The 24,470-nt window shown below is 46.1% G+C and overlaps 1 protein-coding gene across 1 annotated transcript in view; it reads right to left on the bottom strand.

Annotated features, from left to right (window-relative positions):
- Nucleotides 1-21,743, bottom strand: part of Scnn1g (sodium channel epithelial 1 subunit gamma) — a 34,353-nt gene extending 12,610 nt beyond the window's left edge. The window contains exons 1-6 of the mRNA XM_028867850.2: nucleotides 21,523-21,743; nucleotides 17,759-18,107; nucleotides 15,181-15,499; nucleotides 13,615-13,805; nucleotides 12,171-12,274; nucleotides 9,037-9,200 (exon numbers count right to left, since the gene is read on the bottom strand). Coding sequence (XP_028723683.1) covers nucleotides 9,037-9,200; nucleotides 12,171-12,274; nucleotides 13,615-13,805; nucleotides 15,181-15,499; nucleotides 17,759-18,075 — 1,095 coding nt within the window. The 5' untranslated portion in view covers nucleotides 18,076-18,107; nucleotides 21,523-21,743. The remainder of the gene's footprint in view (nucleotides 1-9,036; nucleotides 9,201-12,170; nucleotides 12,275-13,614; nucleotides 13,806-15,180; nucleotides 15,500-17,758; nucleotides 18,108-21,522) is intronic.
- Between the last annotated feature and the right edge of the window lie 2,727 nt (nucleotides 21,744-24,470).

Genomic DNA, 24,470 nt, shown 5'->3' on the forward strand with positions numbered 1-24,470 from the left:
GGAAGGAGTGAGGCTATAGTTCCATTAATAGAGTGCTTACATGGAGCTGGGGTCCATCCCTGACAACACATTCACCAGGCATGACAGGACGTCCACTCGAGGGACAGAGGCAGGAAGATCAGAAGTGCATGAGACTGTGCTACACAGAGAAACGCTGTCTCAAAAAGCCAAACACACACACACACAACAACAACAACAACAACAACAACAAAAACTGAAACCACTTGGGTAAAAAATCTTGCAGCAATATTCTCACATATGGCCGCTGAAAGAAAGTGCCATGGTTCCAGAGCTCCTCTTTATTCTCTGCCTCTGCTAATTGTTGTGAGGACTCATTGAACTTAATGCTAAGAAAGTGCTTAGCACAGAACTTCCCCACAAAAGTCAGTTTTAACTACTAGAGTGTATGCACAGTCTATATGTGACTCACCCTCTCCCCATACAGCAGCCCAAGGGACTGGTGTCCCCAAAGCTGACCTCCAGCCAAAACCTTTCTGCTGAGACGTAATTGGCCACTGGAAACCTCTGCCTAGGTGGTCCACAAATATCTTAAACATACCATGTCTGTGGGAGTTTGCAAAATTTAGCCAAGTCCTGCCATCTCATAAGGAAATAAAGTTTGCTTTTCACCAGTTGAAGCTGGGTAGGTCACGTGACTCACGCTTTGGCCGATGAGAGCCGGATACAAGTAGATACTTGAAAAGTGCTTGCACATCAGAACTAGCCTTCTCTTGCTGACCTTGGAGCTGTGTCACCAATGTGAACATGTCCAAGCCAGTCAGCTGCTGAGGTGAGGCCAAAGGGCGGAGACACCAGGAGGCCCAGCCGACCTTACATGCCACAAGCAGCACTGAGGTTGAGGTCAACACAGTCTGTTCTGGTTCAGAGAGACTTCCCAGATGAACCCAGTGCACTGTCTGCCCCACAGAATGATCTAATACTTGGTGATTGTTTGAAACCACTCTTTTGAAGATGGTACATACTGAGAAAACGCTAAGTGACACTGTCTAAATCCGAGCTCAAAATCTCCCCCACCCACCTTAGTGACATGCTAGTCTATTCAGCTGTTCAAGCTGGAAACCCGAGCTTCATTCTAGAAACTTCTCCTTCGTTGAGTTCAGTCAACAGGAGATGCAGAGAGACGTCTTTGAACCAGCTGAATCTTCTGCCCTGTCTGTTCTGCTTGATGTTGTCCCTCACTGGGATCGTTGAAAGTCACCCATTTGTTCTTCCGCCCCCACTTTCTCTTTCTCCGTATCTCCTCCCCCTCCCTCATCCATCTAAATTACAGATCTTGTCCCATCAGTGTCCTCATGGCCTGGTGATTCAAGACTAAATGCATCAGCCTAGCCTGCGATGCATTCCTTCACTGGCCTCAATTTACTTTTAAAATTCCACCCCCCTCTTGATTCATTTCAATCCAACAGACAGGCCTTACTACAGCAGCAAGTGGCCTTTTATTACAGAGAAATTAGACACTGAACTTGTAACCTAAAAGTACACAACTGGCCTGGGTGTGGTACTGTCTACATCCCAGGTACTTAGTAGGCTGAGGCAGGAGGGTGGTGGGTTCAAGACTGGACTGGGCTACATAATGAGACCTTGTCTCAAAATAAATATAATAATGATGATAATAATAAAGACATGGGGTTGTAGCTTACTGGTAAAGAACTTGCCTAGTATACTCAAGGTCCGGAGTGTAATCATTGGTACTGTTAATAAATAGATAAATAAATAAGCAAACCAAACAATAACATATATAGTTGGCCCTTTGATTGTACAGTATCTACCAATTGTGGATTGAAGACATGTTTTAAAACCTTATCTTGGGATTGGATAGATGGTTCAGTGGTTAAGAGATTATACTGCTCTAGTACCTGAGTTCAGATCCAAGCACCTACATTGGGTGGTTTACAAATGCCTGTAACTCCAGCTCCAAGGGTTCTGACACCTTCTGGCCTCCATGGGCACCTGTACATGCACAGGCACACATGTAAACAAAATACATCTTTCAAAATAAAATAATAAAACTGTGTCTCTGTTGCACATGTTGATCCTTTCTTTGTCATTATTCTCTAAACAATACAGCATATGTCCACAATATTTATATAGTATTCATATTTATAGGGTGTGTAGGCACTATGCAAATGCTACCTCATTCTATACAGGGACCAACTTGATCACCAAAGGATTCAACCATTTGTGAATAGGAAATGTTTGGGAAAGTGCATGTGCTGGCTAGGTTTTTGTCAACTTGACATAGCTAGAAACATATCTGGGAAGAGGAAATTTTAATTGAAAAGGTGCCCCATAAGACTCACCTAAAGGCAAGTCTGTGGTGCATTTTATTGATTGGTGATTGATGTGGGAGGGCCCAGCCCATTGTGGGCGTTGCCACCCTAGGCAGGTGGTCCCCGGTGTTTAAGAAAGCAGGCTGAGCAAGTCATGAGAGAAAACAAAACAAATAAAACAAAACAGTAAGCCGTACTCCTCCATGATTTCTACATTAGCTCCTACCTCCAAGTTCCTGTCCTGACTTCCCTGGATGATGGATTACAAGCTGAAAGATGAAATAAGCCCCTTTTCCCCAAGTTACTTTTGGTCATGTTGTTTTATCACAGCAATAGAAACTCCAACTAAGACAATGCATTTATAATACACATCTATAGGTTTTCAATGATTTACATAGCATTTTTACCGTATTGGGCATTAACAGTAATCTAGACATGATTGAAAGCACATAGGGGAATGTATGCAAATACTGTGCCATTTTCTGCAAGGAACGTGAGCAGCCATGGACTTTGGTATCAGTGAAGAGTCTTAGAAGTAATTTCTGTGGTGATATATTGTGTACCCTAATAAACTTGCCTGAGGATCAGAGGACAGAGCCAGCCACTAGGTTAATGATAGAGGTCACACAGTGGTGGCACACACTCTTAATCCTATCATTCGGGAGCAGAGATCCGTCTGGATCTCTGTGAGTTTAAGGCCACACTAGAAACAGAGCCAGGCAGTGGTGGCACACACCTTTAATCCCAGAACTGGGAAGCACACATGCCTTTAATCCCAGGAAGTGATGCTGGGCAGAGAAAGGTATATAAGACATGAGGAAACAGGAACTCACTCTCTTTAGGCTGAGGATTTCGTAGAGGTAAGAACTAGTGGCTGGCTGTTCTGCTTCTCTGATCTTTCAGCTTTCACCCTGGTATCTGGCTCGGTTTTTTTTTTTTTTTTAAATTATTATTAAAAGACCATCTAAGATTCGAACAACAAATTTCCTTCCAATACCAAAGGACAACTGTATACCATAGGAACTCAGAATGTCATGATGTTGTCTACATTTACACAACAAAATTGTATGTTGTCATTGAAACTGGAGGACTATCATGCTGTGGAACAATGCTGGTGATATATTTTGAATTCTGAGGAAAGAAAAACAAATTACAGGGGTATACTCAGGAATGTTTCATTTTAATAATAATATTTAAAAATTAGGGAAGAATCCCAGGACTTTCCCCTGCATGCCATTATGGGTGGCATGATGCTTAATTTTGAACATCAACTTGATTGCATTTAGAGTCACCTAAAAGACACACCTCAGTGTATGTGTATGAAGGCATTTCTAGAGAGGTTTAGCTGGAGAGGGAAAACCTACCTAGAACGTGGTGGAGGCAGCACCATCCCATAGGCTGGGGTCCCAGACTGAATACAGGAAACAACAAAAAAGCAAGCTGAACACCAGCCTTCATCTCCCTCTGCTTCCTGACTATGGACACAGTATGACCAGTGACCTCACGCTGCTGCTCACATCTCTTCCTCACCATCATGGACTGTAGTCTCAAACTGGGAGGCCCAATTAAATCCTTCCTTCTTTACACTGCTTCTGCCTTTATGTTGTTTTTAGTCACAACAAGGAGAAAAGTAACTGAAACAGGTGATTTAACTCTGCATTTTGTGGTATGTTATAAATGGTGTGTGTGTGGTGTGGTGTGGTGTGTGTGTGTGTGTGTGTGTGTGTGTGTGTGTGTGTGTGTGTGTTGCAAAACAATCCATACTGCCAATTAATGGTGAAAACAAATTGCTCAAAATTAGAAATCAAGACATAAAAAAAGGTTTAGAGGAAGAAGTATACTTAGTCTCTACATCCTGCAGAAAAGAAATCAAACTGGTTAAAGTATGAAATGAAGTGGTAAAATAATTGGAAGGAAATCCACTTCGGTATCTGATCTCAAAGAGGGAAACCCTCAGCAGACATACTGACAAAAGAGAGGGAAGAAAGGTCACGGCTACACAACGCTTAGTGCTTTTCATTGAAATATGCTGTAAGAAACTCAAAGGAAAGCACAAAGCAGGGAAGATGTTTTCAACACATACAGCAAGTGATTAGTATATTTTGTATATGTGGAATTAGTATCCTTCATATATATGATACAATAGTATAGTGTTATATAGTAATATGGATATGTATCATGTGCATATTACATACGTATCTCATAAAAGAAAGGGTTATTAAAAAGAAAAGATAAACCTTCCCTAACATCTCTGGCCGCCCCTCAGACAAGTCTTGATGTGTACCCCAGGCTGGCATCAAGTCTGTGACTGCTTCCACCTCCTGAGTGCAGGGATTGCAGGCATTCTTTCTCATGCCTGGCCACATCTCTTTTCTCAAAGCATATACAGGAATGCCAGTGCATTTTTTTTTTCTGAGCACTTGTTATATGCCAAGCATGTAGTGCATGTCACACAAGTGCCTAGCAGACATTAACTCACTGAACTCTCACCAGCCACAAAGCAGCATTTCTGTCGCCGTCCCATTACACAGATGAGGTAACCAAGGTGTGGAGATCATATGACTGAAATGCAAAAATCAGACCCCTGAGTCCTCAATCCCTGAGATACCCATCCTTGTGAAAAGAGTGTGTGAGTACACTTGAAGGTAAAGGAATATTGCGGGGTTTGCAGTACAGTACAGTGTCTCTCTGCAACATGACTCAGTCCTACACCTCCAGGAGTGAATGGTCCACCCCGTTCACTTCCTCAACTCCCATTCACCATTCAACCTATTGTACTCTGGTTTCTGTTCCACTCCTTCCACCGCAGGCGGTCTTGGCAAAGAGTGCCAGTGCCCTCTTGGTCTCCAAACCCAGAGAACTCCTCTCATCTTTCATCTTGCTTGACCTCTCGAGTGCACTTGACACACCTTCCCGAGACTCTATTAGTTATCTGACACAGATTCCTCCTGGCTTCTGTTTCTCTGCCCCTCTATTTTCTTTCTGCTCAGCTAGACGACTCATGTTGAGGGTTCTGTTTCACGTCTTGGGTAATGGCATTTATTTCCAAGCCTAGGAATATCTCCCAGATTTTCCTCTGAGCTCCAGGTTCACTTACTGGACATTCTATCTTCACCTGCTTTTGCCCTCAAGACACAAGTAATTGGGCAAGTCTTGAACTGACATAGTCATCTTCAACACCCTTTCTCTTTTATTCCCTAGTTCCCAGGCTGGTACTGACCCACCCCACAGCTCAACCAACCAGGACCCAAATATCCATCTAGTTTCCCCTAGCTGTTCTCAATCACATCAGTTGTGAAACCCTGCTGCTTCTACACTCTCTCTACGTCTAACTCCCGCTCACCTTCACAACCATTGCCCTAGTGAAGATTCTTACAGTTTCTCTCCAGAATTGCTATTAATGTGCTATCTCTAGCATATTGATCGGACTTTAATCAAAATGTTATTTTTAAAACAATGTCTCACTGTGTAGGCCAGCCTGGCCTCAAACTCCTAATCCTCCTGTTGTAGCCTCCTGAATGCTAGGATTACAGGCATGTGGCACCATATCCAGCTGTCAAGGTTCAAAAAGCTTTCCTATGTGTCTTAACATCTTACCCATGGCCCTTTTATAGTTGCTGTGCTCTCTATTTGGACTAGCCTTTCCTGATATCATTTGGCAGGAACTTATTCTTCAAGAATTCATCACGTAGGAAGCTTTTCCAATAGCCTCCATTTGACTATCCACCCATCTAGCTACCCATCCATCCATCCATCTTTCCATCCATGCATCTACCCAGTAATTACTGGGAATACATTACATTCTAAAATCTGAGACTAAGTACAAAACAGACAGGGTCCTTGTTTCCCCAGACACAGTCTCTATGTTGCAGATGTATTTTGATCAATGAATCAATCAACAATTGATTAATTGTGTGTGTGTGTGTGCGTGTGCGTGTGCGTGTGTGTTACTAGAACCCAGCACTAGCCAATGTGCACACTGAGCGAATACTCTACCAGCAAGCTGCCTCCCCAGCCCAGGTGTGTTGATTTTTGTCTTCTCCTCTTAAAGTTTGGGTTCATCTTTTGATATTCAGAGTCTTGGACATGTTAAGCCATATAGGCCTTAAAAAATAAGAAAAAGGCTGGGCGGTGGTGGCGCATGCCTTTAATCCCAGCACTTGGGAGGCAGAGCCAGGCGGATCTCTGTGAGTTTGCAGATCTTTGCGCCTTTCCTGGAACTCACTCGGTAGCCAGCCTGGGCTACCGAGTGAGTTCCAGGAAAGGCGCAAAGCTACATAGAGAAACCCTGTCTCGAAAAACCAAAAAAAAAAAAAAAAAAAAAAAAGAAAAATTTGTTGACCAGTTAGTTCCCTGACGAAGTCTATCAGCTTACCATGCCTATCAACAAATAATAAGTAAGCAAACAAACGTGAAAAATGAAAAAGGAAGGAAGTCTAGTTTGTTTGGATTTATTCTTCGTGATTCCCTGCTGACCTCTGAGTAATCCTTGTCTTTCTGTTGTTGTTCTACGTGGTCATCAATCATACCTCTGGCTGACTGACCCTGCTGCATGCCTTTGATTTTCTACAGGTGTAGCAGAAAACTCAACCAGATCCTTGTTTACCCACCATTAGTATAGAGAGTGTTTGCTTAATAACATGGTGGGTATTTCCAAGCTCAAAACGGAGACCCAGAGGACAGAATCCATTTTGTTTTGAGTTTTTGAAAGCTTGCTTAACTCTTAACCATTTACAGACACTACAAGAGGCAGGAGGCAGAGAGAGGGTAAAAGAGTGAGGAAAGAAACAGTTGAAAAGTCCAAGTCCTTCTTTAGAGTTCAGAGAAAACAGTATGGGGGATGTTGGGTGTAAATGTCCACTGTTGTCTTCTGAGAGCTTTCGGCTCTTCAGTGAACAGAGAAATTAGTGGTACCCCAGGTTTTCCAATTCTTCATTTGAGCATACTGAAGAATCAAGCTACTTCTGTCTCTTTGAAAAAACAGCATTCATATAGCCCAACTGTACACATTACCTATCTCCTATATTAGAACAAAAAGTCTCAAGCGATATACATCTGAGAGCATCTGTATCACCAGATGACTATCAGAATGGTTCCTCCTCTACTGAAGGAACAGATGTCCTGGGTACCACCTCCATTCTACTTCATCGTCTCCACTAGTAATGCTTAAATCACATTTCCTCAGAACAGCATACCCTGAATCTCACCTTCCCTTGGGTCAGTATCCCATTCTTATGGTTCAAATGTATCCCTTCAAAATTCATGTGTTAGAAATGTAACCCCCAAACTCATGTGTTAATAACATTTGGGGATGGAATCTCTGGAGATCATTAGGAGATAAGGGCATAAAGTGGGTTCCTATGATGGTGTCAGTAGCTTTGTAAGAAGAGGAAGAGCAACCTGAGCTATGGTGCTCACTCTGTGAGGCCCCTGTCCTGTCACGATGCGGCAAGAAGACTCTTTACCAATGGTCACCACTGTGCTGGACTTTCCAGCCCCATATTACAAGCCCAACAAGACTCTCCACTTTATAAATAATCCAATTTTATGTTTTTAACCAGAAGACTGACCAAGACACACATGATATGCTCTTATGAAGCCCTCCTACCACTTGTCTTAAGAAATCAAGGCTGAAGAATTCCAGGCCAGCCTGGGCCACATGAAAAGACGTTATCTCAAAAAGCAAATGTGATGTCTATCCACTGTTGAATGACTACCTGATGGATTCAAGCCTCGAATGCCCACTACCTCACCTCATTACCTCTGACTGAGAATCGCTCTAAGTTTCTAAGTTATATTTCCTGATAGTACTGACTCTTGTGATCATCACAGGATTTTGATCCTTGACGAATCTTTCAGAGATTCTAGTTTAGAAAATCTGAGCCGATGGCTTAGATTTTTTGAAACCACTGCTCTGGAGACTAAGTTTGTGAGATGCAATGACTGGGCGTTTACAGTGAGACATTAAACACAGATGCCAATAAAGATAGAAGCAATAGTCCCTAAAGAGATTGTTTGTCTAGTTTTTCCACCACACACAGGTAAAAAAAAATTCTCCATTAAGGACGAATATAAGAAAAACTACAATGGATAGAATGCCCTCTTGTCAGAGCGGCAAAGATTAAGAGTGGAATAATAAGGTATGTTATTTGGTGTCTGGGGTCCATGCATGCTTCTTTTGATAGGCATGTGGGTACGCACTTAGGTTACAGAAGGTCAGAGGCTTGAGGGTAGAAAGAGTTCTTGGCAGATGAAGTGAAATTGCTGGAAGTGCAATGGGCTAAACAGATCTTTGAAAACTCCATAACTTTAAGTGGGTATCAGCGTGTCGTCGTCGTCGTCGTCGTCGTCGTCGTCGTCGTCGTTCCCCCCACCATGTGCCAGGAAGCATCCTAGAAGGATGGTATCTGCTCTCTTTACCTGACTGACAAATCTATAGCTAGTATTGGATACTTCAATTCCATAAACACTGGTGTGTTTTTTTGTTTGTTTGTTTGTTTTTAATAAGGGAGTTTCCCTGAGTTACTTCCCAGATGGCATCCTGTGCTTGCTAACTCACATGGAAGACGCAAACACAAACTTGAATATGACTCCTGGAATGACCATTGGGGTAGCCATTGGAAAGCACAGAATCTATGCTCCCTTGGAAAACAGCATCCTTTTTCGTTAGCTGTACCTCTGCAGCCATCATTCAAAAATAAAAAAATAAGCCTTTCTAAACATAAGCCAGTGAATATCCTCTTACCAGGTGCATTCCTATGGAGGTGGACATTGCTGTCTCAATCTCTGTCCCCACATCTTCGATGAAGGGGTATTCATTCTGCTGATGGATAAGCACCTTGGCTCCCGTGGAGGACACCAGGAAGGGGTTGTATTCATCTTCGTTTATGTATAAGATGACTTGCAGTCCTGAGAGACAGAGCAGCTTGCTTTAGTCAAAGGCTAGCAAAACAGTCCCCAGGGGCTTGGGGGAGCCTCCAATCCAAGACCCAGGGACTCCCAGAAAGTAAAAGGTAGGTGAAAACCAGACTGGAATCTCTAAGACAGCAGGACTTGTGTTTGATCTGCTGATTACAAGTTCAAAATAGTGATTCAAGCACATATCACAGTCACAGCGCCAGCTAAGACTAAATCCCTGCTAAATAAAAAGGAACTGGCTGAGACATGTAAATCTATGTAGTTGTTGATAAAGGAAGTTCTATTGGGCATCCAAAGGTACCTTCAGTGCTGTAGCTGTTTACAGAGTGGAGCTGGGGAAGAGATAAAACGTGATCGTGTATCTGGTTGTTGGTTTAACCTCCTTTCTTCTCCTGCTCTTGTTCTCTATGCAGAATATATTCTGTACCCAGCTGCCAAATGGAACATTCAAGACTGGAAATCAGGTCCGATCACCACCTGAAGTCCTTTAGTGAAATCTCTCTGGATATAGGGGAATGCCATTGATTCCCCCTGCCTGTCACCATCAAGGCTATGAAGATCAGTCTGATCTATGTGTTTATCCTCAACTTATCCCTTTCTCTCTCTTTCTGGCTCAGCTCCAAGTGCACTGCTCTTATGTGGTGGTTTGAATAAGAATGCCCCTATAGACACATATGTTGAATTCTTGGTCCCCAGTTGGTGGAACTGTTGGGGAAGGATTAGGAGCTAGGCCTTGGAGGAAGTGTCATAGGAGTAAGCTTTGAGGCTTCAGACACTTCCTGTCACCCCGAGTGTGCTCTCTGCTTCCTGCTTAGAGTTCAAGATGTGCTCTCAGCTGTTCCTATCACCATGTCTTTGCTCCGTCACCATGGACTTTAACTCACTGGAACTGTAAGCCCAACTGAATGCTTTCATACATTGCCTTGGTCATATTGTTTTATCTCAGCAACAGAAATGTCACTTATATACCTTATTTATCTCTCTAGAACACATTGGCTTCATTTCCTTCTCTAGAACCCAGACTGCTCCTGTGAATGCAAACATGGACCTTCTCATCTTTAAATATCCCCCTCAATGAGATCTTTCTGAGCGCCCCCTTTTCCAGCTCTTTTCCCATCCCGAGCCCAGCCACTTTGTCATCCCCCTTTCTGCTCCCTCCCCCTCCTACCTCTCATTAGTATTGTGGTTAAATCATGTCTCTGCATGTTTATTCATTTTCCTAATGTCTCTTTCCATGGGAATGCAAGTTCCCTAAAAGCAGGAATGGCATCTCTCATTCCCCACTGTATTCCTAGCTCCTCAAAGTCTGGGGCCAGCAGATAGTAGATAGTAAGTGTTTAGCAAATGAATGAATGAATGAGTGAGTGAATGAATGAATGGGTAGAATCTGTGTGAATTGAAAGATGGGAACTTCAGAAATATTCTAACCCTTTCTATTTGTAAATCAGGGAACTGAGCCCAGAAAGGGATATGGTGCACAGGGGGCCACACAGCTTCTACAAAGCAGAGCCGGAACTCTGCCCCTGTTCACTCAGTTCCCAGCCAGCTTCTTTCCACTGCAATGTGCGTTGTGGGTCACAACTTTCATGGTCTTGGAAAGAACACCGATTTCAGAGTTATGAAAGCCAGGATTCTGGTGTCGATTTCCCCTATAACAGAGCCTGGCTATTCCTAACAAGAGTATATCTGTGTAACAAATTAAGTTCTATTCACATGGAACTTTTCAAGAATTCCCTTTGCTTGGCCATGGTGGTGTATGCATGCCTGTACTCTTCTGTACTCAGGAGGCAGTGGTAGGAAGCTCACAAGTTTGGGGCCATCCTGGGCTTTCTAGTGAAACCTATCTCAAAATAAGCAAGGGCTAGGGTGCAGCTCAGCAGCAGAGTGCTTTGTTTAGCTTGTGCGTGGCCCTTGGTTGGATCCTCAGCAGCACAGGAAAGGCATGGAGGAACTCCTTCTGTGAGGAAACCAAGATGCTCTGCCATGTTTTTACCTCCCTGACAAAGTAGACGTAGCAGAAGTAGTGGTGTCATAAACGGTTGTAATGGTGGCAGCAGTGATATCAGTGATAGTTGCACACATGGTGTGTGTGGCTAGGGTGTGTACCTTCCCCCGGCCAGGTTCACAGAGCGAAGTGCCAGCCTCCAGTGTGAAGGCATCCGGAGATAGGGCTTTAATGAAGGCTCAGTAAGGTCTTAAGGGCATGGCTCTAATCTGACAGGACTGGTGTCCTTATAAAAAGGAGAGACAGCACAGCACCCTCTTGAGACAGAGAAAAGGCCATGTGAGGATACAGGAAGAAGACAGCCACCTACAGCCAAGAAGAGAAGCCTTATCTGAATCCACAAGTGCCCGCACCTTGATCTTGAACTGTCAGCCTTCAGCATTGTGAGAAATTAATGTCTACTGTTGATGCCACCCAAACAATGGTATTTTGGTATGGAAGCTTGAGTGTGTTCCAGATCTTATTCTACGTGCTCTGAATAACATTTATGGGAGCTACTGTTACTGTTCTCACTTTATAGTTGAAGGGCAGTAACCAAGGTCACACAGTGAGAGGCAGAGCTGGGGTTTGGCTCCAGAATCTGTCATCGTAACTAAGCTAAAGGTGTGTCTGCCCGCCTAATCTCCTATTCAGTCCATCTGGGTTTAGCTCTGTTTAGACGCCACCTGCCCAGTATTAGTCACCCCAGCAACGAGCTTAAACCAGAGTGGTTTGTCAGCTAAAGGGAGCCCAGCAGTGTCCCTGCGACTCTCTCAAAGATAGAGACGTTAGAAAGGCAAACACACCCATAGCGAAGAAGAGAATGACCACGGATGCTCTTGTATGCACTGGGAGAGGGCAAGTATGCCTTTGCTTTAGAGCCAGGTGGAGGGGATGGAGGCTCAAGCATCCCCACTTGCTGCCATCAAGGTAGTTACTCCAGTGTCTCAGGGTCCCCTCCACTCAGGTTTCCTTACCATACTCACTGCCCCCCATGGAGGTGCTGAGGATGGTGGCGTTTTCTCCGTTGTTGAACGTGTAGCAATTTCCATACATTGGATGGTGGAAAAGCGTGAAGTTCCTATGGAGGAAGAGAAAGGCTCATACAGAGCTGGGCTGGGGGTTGCCCTTGTGTATCCCAGTTGAAGTCAGGAAGCACTGTGTTGATGGAGAAAGCTTTCCTTTGGGATAATGGATATGAATGTGACTCAGCTTTCCCATTTTCCTCTGGTGAAATGAACAGGCGCCTCAGCCAGGCTGACAGACCTTGATGTAGAATTAGACTACGCCCTTTGTTCTTAATCCTCTCACTGACATCTCTATTTTGATTTGATATTACTTTGTCTTTGAAATAGGGTCTCATGTATCCCAGGCTCACTTCAAATTCCCCATGTAGCCAAGAATAACGTTGAACATGCTATCCTCCTGCTTCCTTCTTTGGAGGGCTGGGAGTACAGGTGTGTACCACTGTGCTTTGTGCATGTTGAGCAATCACTGGACCAACTGAACTACATCCTCATCCCTGACATGGTATTCTTCATATCACATGCCTGCCCCCAAATTTCTCTACCCTTGAATTTCTCAGGTAACACTTGAAGCTATTCAAATCCCCAGCCCCATGAAATGACCCTCAGAGGAGTCCCATCTGATGGCCATTATGTAAGTTCAGGACCTTTACCCTCCAGGGGAGATTACCCCAAACACTCAATATTTGCAAAGACCACTGTGTATATTAATGTACAGAAGGGTCTGAAAAGCTTAGAATTCAGAAAAGAAAGTGGTTAAACCATTCAGACTGGTGGGGTCACCTCAGAATGTCCCACTGACTTAATCATCACCACCAGGGATGATTATTGTATTCAGGGTGCAATGGTCTGAAGAATCACAAGTATAAACACTTAAACATTACTGCCTGCCTCCCTCCCTCCTCCCCTCCCTTTCTTTTTTCTCCCTTTGTCCTCCTTCCCTCCCTTCCTCCCTCCCTCCATCCATTCCTTTCTTCTTTTCTCCCTTCCTTCCTCCTTCTCTCTCTCCCCCTCCCTCCCTTTACCCTCCCTCCTTCCTTCCTCTGTACTAGAGTGGTGGCTCTCATACATAATAGTAATATACAAAGCTACATGCATGCTATTGACTACCTTGTGTTATGACAGGTAATTTAATGGGTTTAAAGATATAGTGATTTGCCAGTGTGAGTTCTAGGAAAGCCAGAGCTACACAGAGAAACCCTGTCTTTAAAAAAAAAAAAAAGATACTGTGATTCCACACCAGGTATATTTTCCCAGTGGCCCTGGAACCTAGCTCCCGTGTAAGTGATTTTCCAAAGGGCAGAGTCAGTGTTCTTAAGACCTACAGGTGATCTGGAGGTGCATGGAAAGAGGCCTAAGGTTAGAGCCTCTGGTCCTCAGTGTGTCCACTCCTGACCTGGCGTCACAGGACATCCCATCGTAGAAGCAGGTCACCAGCAGTTCCTCGGCAGAATAGCTCATGTTGATTTTCTTCTCTGGAGGAACCTGTGCCATGATATTCATGTAGTGAAGCTTGTACCACTCCTGGATAGCATTGATCCCCGAGCTGAAGGTGTAGGTGGCACAGTCAGAGGTGTCATTTGAGCACTGTGAATAAGAGGAGACACCAGGCTGTCAGTCCCATTACTGCTGGGAGAACTGAGATGAGTTACAGATGCCAGCTTAGATCCTTGAGAACAAGGTTGGTTTCCCCTTACTTCCGGGAGCTTGAAGAGGTCAACCTTAAGCCTCAAGGATAGAAGAGAGAGCAAAGGACACTGAGGTCAACTCCTATGTCTTCCTACTACTGTCTGCCATTGGACAAGAAGAAAAGTATGTTTTTAGGGCCCCTATATTTCCAGGGTTTAGCTAATTAATGTCACTACCTTCCTACTGAACTCTTCCATTTCTTATTATAGACACAGTCTAGAAATCTGGATTCTAGCCCAGACTCTGACATCACCTCTCTGTAGGATCTCAGCCAAGGCACTAACGGATGGAGTATGTCACTGACAGAATGTTAGTTGGAATACCATCCTACTCAACTACACTTAGCAAGTGGTTGCAAGGGTTCATGTTTGAAATACTTAATTATGAGAGCTCTAGAGAGAAGCCATGGAACATTCCAGGCATTTTCATCACTCTGGGATTGGAAAGTGTCCTAAAAGGACAAATGTCCAAGGAATTTGGTATCAAGAGAATCATGTAAATATCCTATGAATGGAACCAGGAGGATTTTGAAGTCTCAATGATTTTGATGAGGGGACTTTTTCATTCTTGAGAATTTGTTTAGATTGATAGGAAGTGTTGCTGTGTTCAAAAGTCTCATAATCAAGGCTACCAAGGTGAAGAAATAGCCCCTATCCATGCTCCGGTGGTGGCATAGAGAGAGGCACAGGTAGTGAAAGTCTTTACCCAGGAGGGCAATAGAATTCATTTTTCAGTGAATAGCTGCTTCCTATTGCCACTGGAGTGGGGTCAGAGAGGAGATGAGAAGTCTGGCCATGGCACCTCATGAAGGCAAGAACTACTGGGATCCTGGTGCATTTGCTATAGTTTATTTCCCCCTTCCTGATGTCTGTGTAACAATTCTGCTTCAGGGCCCTGTCAGGAGGTACTCCCCAAGCTTGGCTTAGTAGATTCCCAGGACAGAATCTGTATCTTAGGCATTAACAGAAAGAGTGAAAATGGACTCTTTAATTCACGATCAGTATCCAAATGAATCCCATCATTTCTTGCTCCCTAGATCACTAGGTCTCCCCAAATTCCTGTCTTTAAAAAGCCCCTGTGAGTCAGTGGTCTTAAGACTTTGCCCATGCCTAAACCTGCTTGCGGTTGGTTTCAGTTGCTTGCCAGCAAATCACTCCAACGAGGTATAAATCTTACAGTTGGCCTATTGGCTATAATGATTAAGAAGAGACTCTGAGTCCACCACCCCCAGCTCCCCTCCCATACCTGTGAACTGTGATGAAGTGAGCCTTACCAATTGAAATCCCACCAATTTCTTTGACTCATGAACATGCATGACATTGGAAGCCTTGTGAATGATTTTCCCTTCGATTTTCCGCTTCCGACCAGTGAAGAAGTCCGTGGCCTTTCCCTTCTCATTCTCACTGAAGACCAGCAGTGGGATCAGATTGAGGAATCTGGGTGGTGAGCCTTCCCAAGTGGATCGCATGGATCTTGCTTCTCGGCGTTTCTGAGCTTTAGCATCTGGAACATCTTTGACTCCATACAGGGACAGCAAGGCCTGTTTTGTCTCACTATCCAAGTCAGCCAGAAGGTCACTCACAGCGCTGTACCTACCAAAGTGGAAAGGAAACGTCATGGAGAAGAAAGACCTTTGGCATGGTGCTGTTGCTTCTACGTGTTGCCTTCCATCTTGGTGTCAGCCCTGTGTCTCCTGGCCACTTCCTTGGCCAAGGGGACCAGGTCTTCCACTATTTGCACCATTCAAAATGACCACTGGCTCCCACCTTTGCCTCCTCTATCTACTAGTGCTTGAGTATGTTGATGCCTCCAATCAGTGTTTCCAGAGTGTTGACTGGAAAGGTGCATCCCGTAAAGTAGCCCAAATGAGGACACATAAGTAACTGCTGAAGTGTTATGTGTATGGGGGCAGGCTCTGCTTCCACCCATAACACTCTGCCTCTGCCCACAGAGCATCCGCCAACCAGTGCTGGGAGGCAAGAGATTGGGACTGCCACCTTGACAACATCCCCACACAGAAAACAAGAGCTGACTACATGAAACATAATGGCATTTTTTATATATATATAAAATTGTCACTATACCAAATGGTCCCAGTTTCTCTCATAATTCCTTCTTCTCTCTCCCTCTTGCTTCCTGTAGAGGTCGTGACATAGCACAGTGGCTAAGGATATCAGTTTCAGAGTCAAACTACATGCCTTGTTCAAGTCTCCATCCTAATGCAGGCTGTGTGACCTTAGACAAGTCTCTTAGCTTTTCTGTGTCTCCAGTTCTCAGTCTGCTTGTGTGTGAAATGGGGTTATTGGCAAGGCTCACCATGTTTATCATAGGTATAAGAAATATAGCTGGGTATAGTGGCGCACAGCTACTGTGCCAGCACTCAGGAGGCTGGGGCAAGAAGATCACAAGTTTAAGACCAATCTGACTGTCTCCAAGTATATAAATAATGTTAATTTTTAAAAGGGAGTACAGATATATACATATGCACATAGGTGATTAAATGGTCACTATTATTTGTAGTGGCATAAATATATTTGTTAATAGTTCCCTCCCTCACTGTAGTCTAAGCTCCACTAGGGCAAAGAGTGTGTTAGAGTTATTCTGTGTTGTGCCCCAGAACCCAGCAAAGTGTCTGACAAAGGCTAAGTAAATAATTATGGATCCAATATGGGTGGAGAAAGGAAAAGGGAACGATGGGAAAGGAGAGGGGAAAGGAGAAAGACAGTGGGAGACTTTGGAGGCAGAGAATGAGTCTGAGGCCTGATTTTGGTTTTGAGCTTTGCCTTAAGTGCGTGACTCTGACCAACTCAGCTTCTGCTCCCTCTTGCCTCTTCTACTCTTCTTCCCTGTTCGCCAGCCTCGCTCTGCAGCCCGGTTCTGACTGCTCCCCACTCCCTGCTACCCCGCTCTGCCTCGCCCCTCTGCATCCTCCCAGACGCCCACACCTCCCTGCAGTCCCGCTGTGCACCCCCCCCCCGCCCTGACACGCCCCCCCATTCTCACTTCGCAGCCCGGCTCTGCCTTCCCGCCTCTGCACCCACCCTCAACCCCCCACTCGCAGCCCCGCTCTGCACCGCCGCCCTGACACGCCCCCCCATTCCCCCATTCTCACTTCGCAGCCCGGCTCTGCCTTCCCGCCTCTGCACCCACCCCCAACCCCCACTCGCAGCCCTGCTCTGCAGCCGGGCTCTGACTCCCCCACAATTCCCTGCAGCCCTGCTCTGCCTCCCCCGCCCACCCGCAGCCCAGCTCTGCAGCCCTGCTCTGCATACCGGCCCTAACAAATTCTGCTGCCTTCTGACTTGCCTCCCAGATCAGTTCCCCATAATCCCGAGGACACCGATGACCCATTTAGAACAGGTCCTGCCACTGACATCAGGGCAGCAACAAGGGTTGATCCTGTCCAGAGCTCAGGGAGCTCAATTACTGGGCTGGGCTCCCTGAGATGAGGGGTCAGGGCAGCAAGGATGCTGCCGGAAGTCACCTGCGTGTCACTTCTGAGTCAGCCTGGCTTTTGGGGGAGAGTACAGGAGTGAAACTCGAGAAGCTAAGAGGAAAGGCTCAGCCGGGCTACACGTGTGTTTGAGGGGAGGCAGAATGCTAACCTCACTCCAGACTCAGTCTCCAGGCAGAATTGGCGGAGCAGCCTCCCCTGCCTTCCTGCCTGAGACATAGCCATTGAACAGAAAACATTTACAGGTCTGGAACCGATCTTGGAGATCAAATCAAATTTGTAAAACCTGTGTCAGCAGGCTGGTGAGGCGCTCAGACCGCCACTCTGGGGGAGGTGCATTGGCATCCATGAGAAGCCAGACTCCCCGCTCCCAGATGCCAGGGCAGCAGCCTCTTACTTGTAGGGGTTGATGTTGCAGATAGTGACGGCAGGGAAATCCAGCTTCTGGAAGTGGACTTTGATGGAGACAGAGACGGTATAAAAAGAGAAGACGAGGAGGGCACACTGCCAGAGAATGAGGGCCACTGCGGTCAGCGTGAACAGGATCCACAGCAGGCGCCGAAGGCGGCCTCGGGACACCACAATGCGGCGGCAGCCGTGGGTGTTGGTGTTCAGGCAATACCAATGCATCAGGTCCTTGATGGTTGGTGCCTGGGGGCCTCGAACCGGCAGATTCTTTTTGATTTTGGCTTTGATCTTCTCTCCAGGCGCCATGGTGAGGAGGGGACTTGGCAGTCTGCAGAGTTCTGAAGGGACAGAGGAGACATGTGAGATTGCAAGCACAGGCCTGCTTCTGGTCCCTAAAGCCTCCGACTGGGAAACACCAAGCCCACGTGTTCTGAGAGGCCTTCTTCTTCTTCTTCTTCTGAGGGCCGGGCAGGCTGCATTCTGAGCCCTTGGCCCCTTCTCCAGGATATTTGCTTTGGGCCACCCCAGCTACCTCCTCCTCTTAGGGCCCCCAGGCCTAACCCTGTGGGGGCAGGGCAACGTGTAACCTGCACATACTGGCTGGACTGGCTGAAGGACCTTTCCCTGGTGTTCCTGGGGCTGGTGCCCTCACAGCAACCCAGCCAGACTTCTGTTATCAGGCAGGGCACTAAAACCCGTGCCTTATCGCTTCCACGGGCCACCTCTCCTTGAGAGCAGCCCTCTTGTTTTATGATGTCTCATGGTGCCTAGCAAAATGTCCCTTCTGCACAAAGCAAGGGCTGGGCAAGGTGTCACTGGCTGACGAAATCGCCCACAACTTCCCAGCAGCTCTTATAGATCGTATCCTGACCATGTTTGCCCTGCTTCTTACAAGCAAAATGATTTCTGTTTCTTCTCTTTCCTGCCCGTTTCTTTCTATAGCACCCGATGTAACAATGGTCCATGGCTGTTGGCTGCTCCATATTTACCAGGCATCATGCCATTCCACCTGACTTAAAGATATTATAATTTGGAGAAGGCACCTTAATTCAATGGCAGCTTCAGTAGTGAGTATTGGAAAATGAGTGAACATATTCACAGTGTGTATGATGCCTCTCAGCTGCAGAAACAATACAGCACAAGATAGTCATTTTAGCAACGAACTCACTGTACAGTGGATAGAATTATCAGTCTCATAAATATGCTATCTCTGTATATAAATATACAGTAGTTTTATTTGTTTCAACAGTTACATGAGGTAGATACGCTGTTGATATCTTCATATCAGAGAGGTAGGGTGACTTGCTGGGAATACACAGCATGGCTCCTCTGTCCTTTGGGGGTCTAAGTTCAGGACAAGGACTTTGATGATCCCCATCGAGTTATTTTCTTTTTCAAGATGGGTTTTGTTAAGGTATTTTCATGCATCTGTGCCATTATACCTTGTTCCCATTTGCCTCTCCCCCTTGCACTTGCTGGTCCTCTTCCTCCTCCCCAATAACCCCCCATTCTGTTTTCATGCCACATGTATTCCATTACTCTCCCTCTCCCCCTCCTCCCTTACAGTCTCCGTCCATTTGCTCATGATCCCCGTTTAGTCCCCCTGCTACATACACTTAAATCCGGCTTCTGTATACAAGAGAAAACATCTTTTTGAGAATGGCTTATTTTGCTTAACACAAAGATTTCCATTTCTATCATCAAATTCTCCAGGCAGCAAGCCCTCTTGGGGCCACAGCAAGAGTTCATTTTCTTCCATCCTGAGACCATGGAATATGGTCCAAAATTGGGGGAGTAAAGCTCTCAAGTTCACCATGCTAGTGGGTTTAAGGCTTATAATGAAAAGAAATAGGGAATGGAGGGCAGGGGTGAGATGTTCAGAGGCCAGACTGCCCCCAATAACCTGTCCCCCAGAGACTTACATATTGTTTTTTAGGTAGAGAAAAACTAGCTCTAATTTCAAAATTATGCTGTTAGCCTCTTGGCAAGCAGTGTAATTTACTTGGCTCCACTTTGTTTTAAATATTGTCATCCTTAAAAAAAATGCATACACTTTAAATCCCAGCACTCAAAAGGCAGAGGTAGGAAGATCTCTATGAGTTTAAGTCTTTCTGGTCTATATATCAAGTTCTGGGCCACCCAGGGATATATAAGAAAGAAAGAATGAAAGAAAGAAAGAGAGAGAGAAAGAAAGAAATGAGGGAAGGAAAGAAGGAAGGAAGGAAAGAAGGAAGAAAAGGGAGAGAGAGAGAGAAAGAAAGAAGGAAAGAAAGAAAGAAAGAAAGTTAGCAGTTTTTCTTTAAAGCGTAGTTCCAGGATCAATTTGTGTAAAACTGCAGCCCAGAGATGGTTCCTTTCTCTGCCAGACATTTGCCAGAAGCTGAATTCTGGACCTAGTTTCTAACACTAGATCTTCTTGCTGAAGATGATTCTTGGGGTTCCTCTGCCCATTCATCCCTTCCCCGGAGGATCAGCCAGTCACGTGATGGGGGACTCCAAAATGTCCACATAAACGATTCAACTCCAAAGCAAAGCAAGATTATAGCTAGCACTAGGTTGTGGGGCTTGATTCAATCCGGTGCTCTGGTAGAGGAATTTGACGCTGATACACTCAGAACTTAACTTAAAGGTGAGTTCACTGAATGTGCTCAACAATCTTCTCAGGCAGGGATCATAAGTCCCTATTGTACAAAGGAAACAGACACGGATAGACCAAGTAGATTGCCCAAGGTCATAATAGAAAGTGTCCCAGCTAGGATTTGAACCCGAGAACCCACACTAGTTATGCTGTTCCCTAAATAATGACAGTGGTTGCAGACACAGCAGCAGCGCAGCAGAAGCAATAATAGCAGCCGGCAGTCACTGATAAACCTGAGCCCAGGCTTCCTATTCCAACATTTTCACTTAATTTAATTCTCACTGCGGACTAAATGAGGTATTCTTACTAGTCCCATCCCACAGAGGTGCAAAGTGAGGTGCAAAGAAATTAGGTTGTTTGCCCTAGGCCACACGGAGACTTAAAAGAATTCTTTGCAATTCCAGGTCCCAGGTCCTGACACCTGCTCTCTTCTCTCACCTGCCCCCTAACCTTGCCTCTTCCCTGTGAGGGAAATAAAGCTTGGCGAGGGGTGAGACATTTGCTTGGCTCTGTTCATTCTGGAACTTGGGCACGAAAGCCTGGAACCAGGGAACGTTTCCATTCTCTCCAGGCCACGGTGTTGTTCGGATATAGCTTGAGTCAGAAGCAAGGACTCAAGGCTACGCGGCAGCGCTACCCTGCTGACACGCTGCAGGCCCAGTCCGTCCGGCACGGAGAGCCTGGCGCAGTCTTGTGGCAATAGCCATCTGCTTTGGAGTAGCTGCCGAGAGGGCAGCCGCTTCCAACCAGCCCGCTTCAAGTGCTTGGTTCTTTCTACAAGTCACCTCCAAAGAAAAGCTTTCCGGGGGCTGAAAGGAACAGCCGCGGTCAAGTGCATGCTCCTCAAGGCTGGGCAGTGGGGTGAGCTGGGCAGAGAAGAGCCGAGACGCGCTCCCTCCGTTCCCCATTGGTTCAGAAGCGCCTGTCGCTCAGCTCTGTATCCCGGGCCGGGGTCTGGGGAGAAGCCCGAGCTGGACCCAGATCGCCCGGGAAATGTCTTAGCATCCCGCCACCGGCGGACAGCGTTAATCTTTTCCTTGGAAGCCACCGCGCGCCGTGGCTGCTCAGGTACCTGGAACCCCGGAATCGGACCGACCCGACGCGACTGGACTTACCTCTCAGATCCGAAGGGTCGCAGCTGGCGTGTGCCGGGCCTGGGGACGCTCCTCTTCTCCTGACTTCATAAAGCCAGCATCTCCAGGAGGCACAACCAGGAGCGCCCGTGGGCCAGGCCTAGGCCCGCCCCCTCAGACTCCGCCCACACCTGCCCAGGTGTTTTCCCCAGGCCACCCCCCGGCTTGCCTGAGCCCGGAGTGAACCACGACCCCGCAGCGCCACCTCCCGTCCCGAGTCAGCTCTGCGCCGCAGCCCGGGCTGCGCGGCGTCTTGCTGTGGCCCCGCGAGGGCTTGCTGCCGCCCCGAGGCCACTCTGCAACCTGCAGTCCCGCTGGGTCAGAGCCCCATCTTCTCCCTGGTACTTAGCAGAGCCAACCACTGTGCAGCTCCTGGGCCTCCCTCTGGCCCAAATCACAGGAAAGCTCTTATACCAGTTCCAGCAGACGTTCCACGCAGCCTCTTACTCCTCACCCCTCCGACCTTGTCAGGACCTGCAGCATGAAGCTGCTTCAGGGTCGTCTGGAGTCTGACAGCGGGCAGCAGGAGCTGTTCTACCAAAGCACTCATTCTTGGGGCCTGCCAGCTGCCTTTCTGTAGGAACTCACACAAAGGACGGCTAGAAATGAGTTTAGAACACTGAAACTGTGAGGGACCAAAGATAGGTACCGGAGTGACGATCCCTTAGAGCTGGGAAGAAACATGGCCCCACAGAAGGGACGGCATTAACAAGAATTAAAACGCCTTAGACTCTGATGTGTTCCATACCCACCTACAGACTTTGTTAAAATTCAGGTTCTGGGGTTGCGGATGTAGCTCAGGTGGTAGAGTGCTTGTCTAACACACTGGAAGCTCCGGGTTTGAGCCCCAGTATCAAACGAACTGAATGTGGTGGTACACGGGTTTGAGCTCCAGTATCTGAGTGTGGTGGTGCATGTCTGGAACGCTAGAGCTGGGGGTGGGGTGAGAAGAGAGCCCAGAAGCTCAAGGACATCCTCAGCCTCATAGTGAATTTGAGACCAGCCTGTGCTGCATGAGACCGTGTCTCAGAAAGGGAAGGGAGGGAAGGAGGGGGGAGGGAGGAATGGGAGGAAGAAGAAAGGCGACTCTGATTCAGTAGGCTGTGGTGGGTCTCAGAAGTCTGGATCTCTGGCTTCCCGTGAGATGCCTCTTTTGCCTGACCAGAGATCACGCTTTGGGTGGGCAGAAACATGTCAAGCATTATTGAAAATTCAGTTTAAAGAAAACCCCTAACCATGATTTCTTGCAATAAATGCTCATGGTGCAGAATTAACACAATAATCCACACTCCTCATTAAATACAGTTAGTAGCATTATTGTACTGGCTAGTTTGTTAATGCACGTGATAGTTATTTGGGAAGAGAGAGTCTCGGTTCAGGAAATACCTCCATAAGATTTGCCTGTGTGCAAGCCTGTGTGCATTTTCTTGGCTGGTTGGTGACTGATGTGGGAGGGTCCAGCTCACTGTGAGTGGTACCACCCCTGGACTGATGGTTCTCCATGCTGTAAGAAAGCCAGTCGAGTGTCCCATAGGGAGCAAGCCAGTCAGCAGCACTCCTCCATGGCCTCTGCATCAACTCCTGACTCCAAGTCCCTGCCCTGCTCGAGTTCTTGCCCTGATTTCTCTAATGATGGACTGTTATCTGGAAATGTGAGCTGAAATAAACTCTTTTCTCCTCATGTTACTTTTGGTCACGATGTTTTATCACAATAGAAACCCTAACTAAGACAATTATTATTTGACATATATTTGACACATGTATTGGGTATATATTGCACATACATGCATATGATGGGTGTTTTGTTATTTAATTTTAAAATAATTATTTTTAATTATGTGTGTGGTGACATTTTATTTGTGCACCCCAATGAAAGTTATCTGGGGATCAGAGAACAGAACAGCCACTAGATTAAATATAGAGGCCAGGCAGTGGTGGCAATGGATCTCTGTGAGTTCAAGGCTACACTGGGAACAGAGCCAGGCATGGTGGCACACACCTTTAATCCCAGCACTTGAGATTTCATGCCTTTGCTTGGGAAGGACTCGTGCCTTTAATCCCAGGAAGTGATGGCAGGAAGCAGAAAGGTATATAGGCGTGAGGACCAGGAATCAGAGGCTTTTTAGCAGCAGTTCAGCTGAAAACCATTGAAGTGAGAACTCAGAGGCTTTCAGTCTGAAGAAATAAGATCATTTGAGGAGTTGACAAGGTGAAGTTGGCTGTGGCTTGTTCTGTTTCTCTGATCTTTCAGCATTTACCCCAATATCTGGCTCCAGGTTTTTTATTAATAAGACCGTTTAGCAGTTCACGTTGCGCGCACGCGCGCGCATGTGTGTGTGTGTGTGTGTGTGTGTGTGTGTGTCTGTGTGTCTGTGTGTGTCTGTGTGTCTGTGTGTCTGTGTGTCTGCATGTGAGCATGTGTACATGAGTCCAGGTGCCTGCAGAAGCCCAAAGAAGGCATTGAATCCCTTAGTGTTATAGGCAGCTGAAAACCACGGGATGTGTGTGCTGGAAATCAAATTTGGGTCCTCTGCAAGAGTATTGCATCTGAGCCATCTCTCCAGCCTGAAAATTTTAAATGTACACTGTTTTGAATGTATTGAGTTTTTTTAAAATGACATTACACAGGCTGTTCTCATATTATAGCATTGACATATTTTTCATCTCTCCATATATGGTGGGCAGCTTTCCTCACTATGCACATGTACTTAAGCCCATTGAATGATTCTCTTACTCAGTTTATTGTCCCTAAATATTTACTACTATAAATTATTCTTAGTATAAAGTGTGTATCTTTAATTATGTCCTCAAAATAAATTCCTACTAATGAGATTTTTCCATGTCAATGTACTCCATCAGTGTAGTTCATAAAACAAAAAGGGACAGTTAAAACAGCAGAGGTGTAAAATGGTATATAGACCATAATAATA

The sequence above is a fragment of the Peromyscus leucopus genome, chromosome 1, assembly GCF_004664715.2.
Source record: "Peromyscus leucopus breed LL Stock chromosome 1, UCI_PerLeu_2.1, whole genome shotgun sequence".
In the NCBI taxonomy this organism is placed as follows: domain Eukaryota; kingdom Metazoa; phylum Chordata; class Mammalia; order Rodentia; family Cricetidae; genus Peromyscus; species Peromyscus leucopus.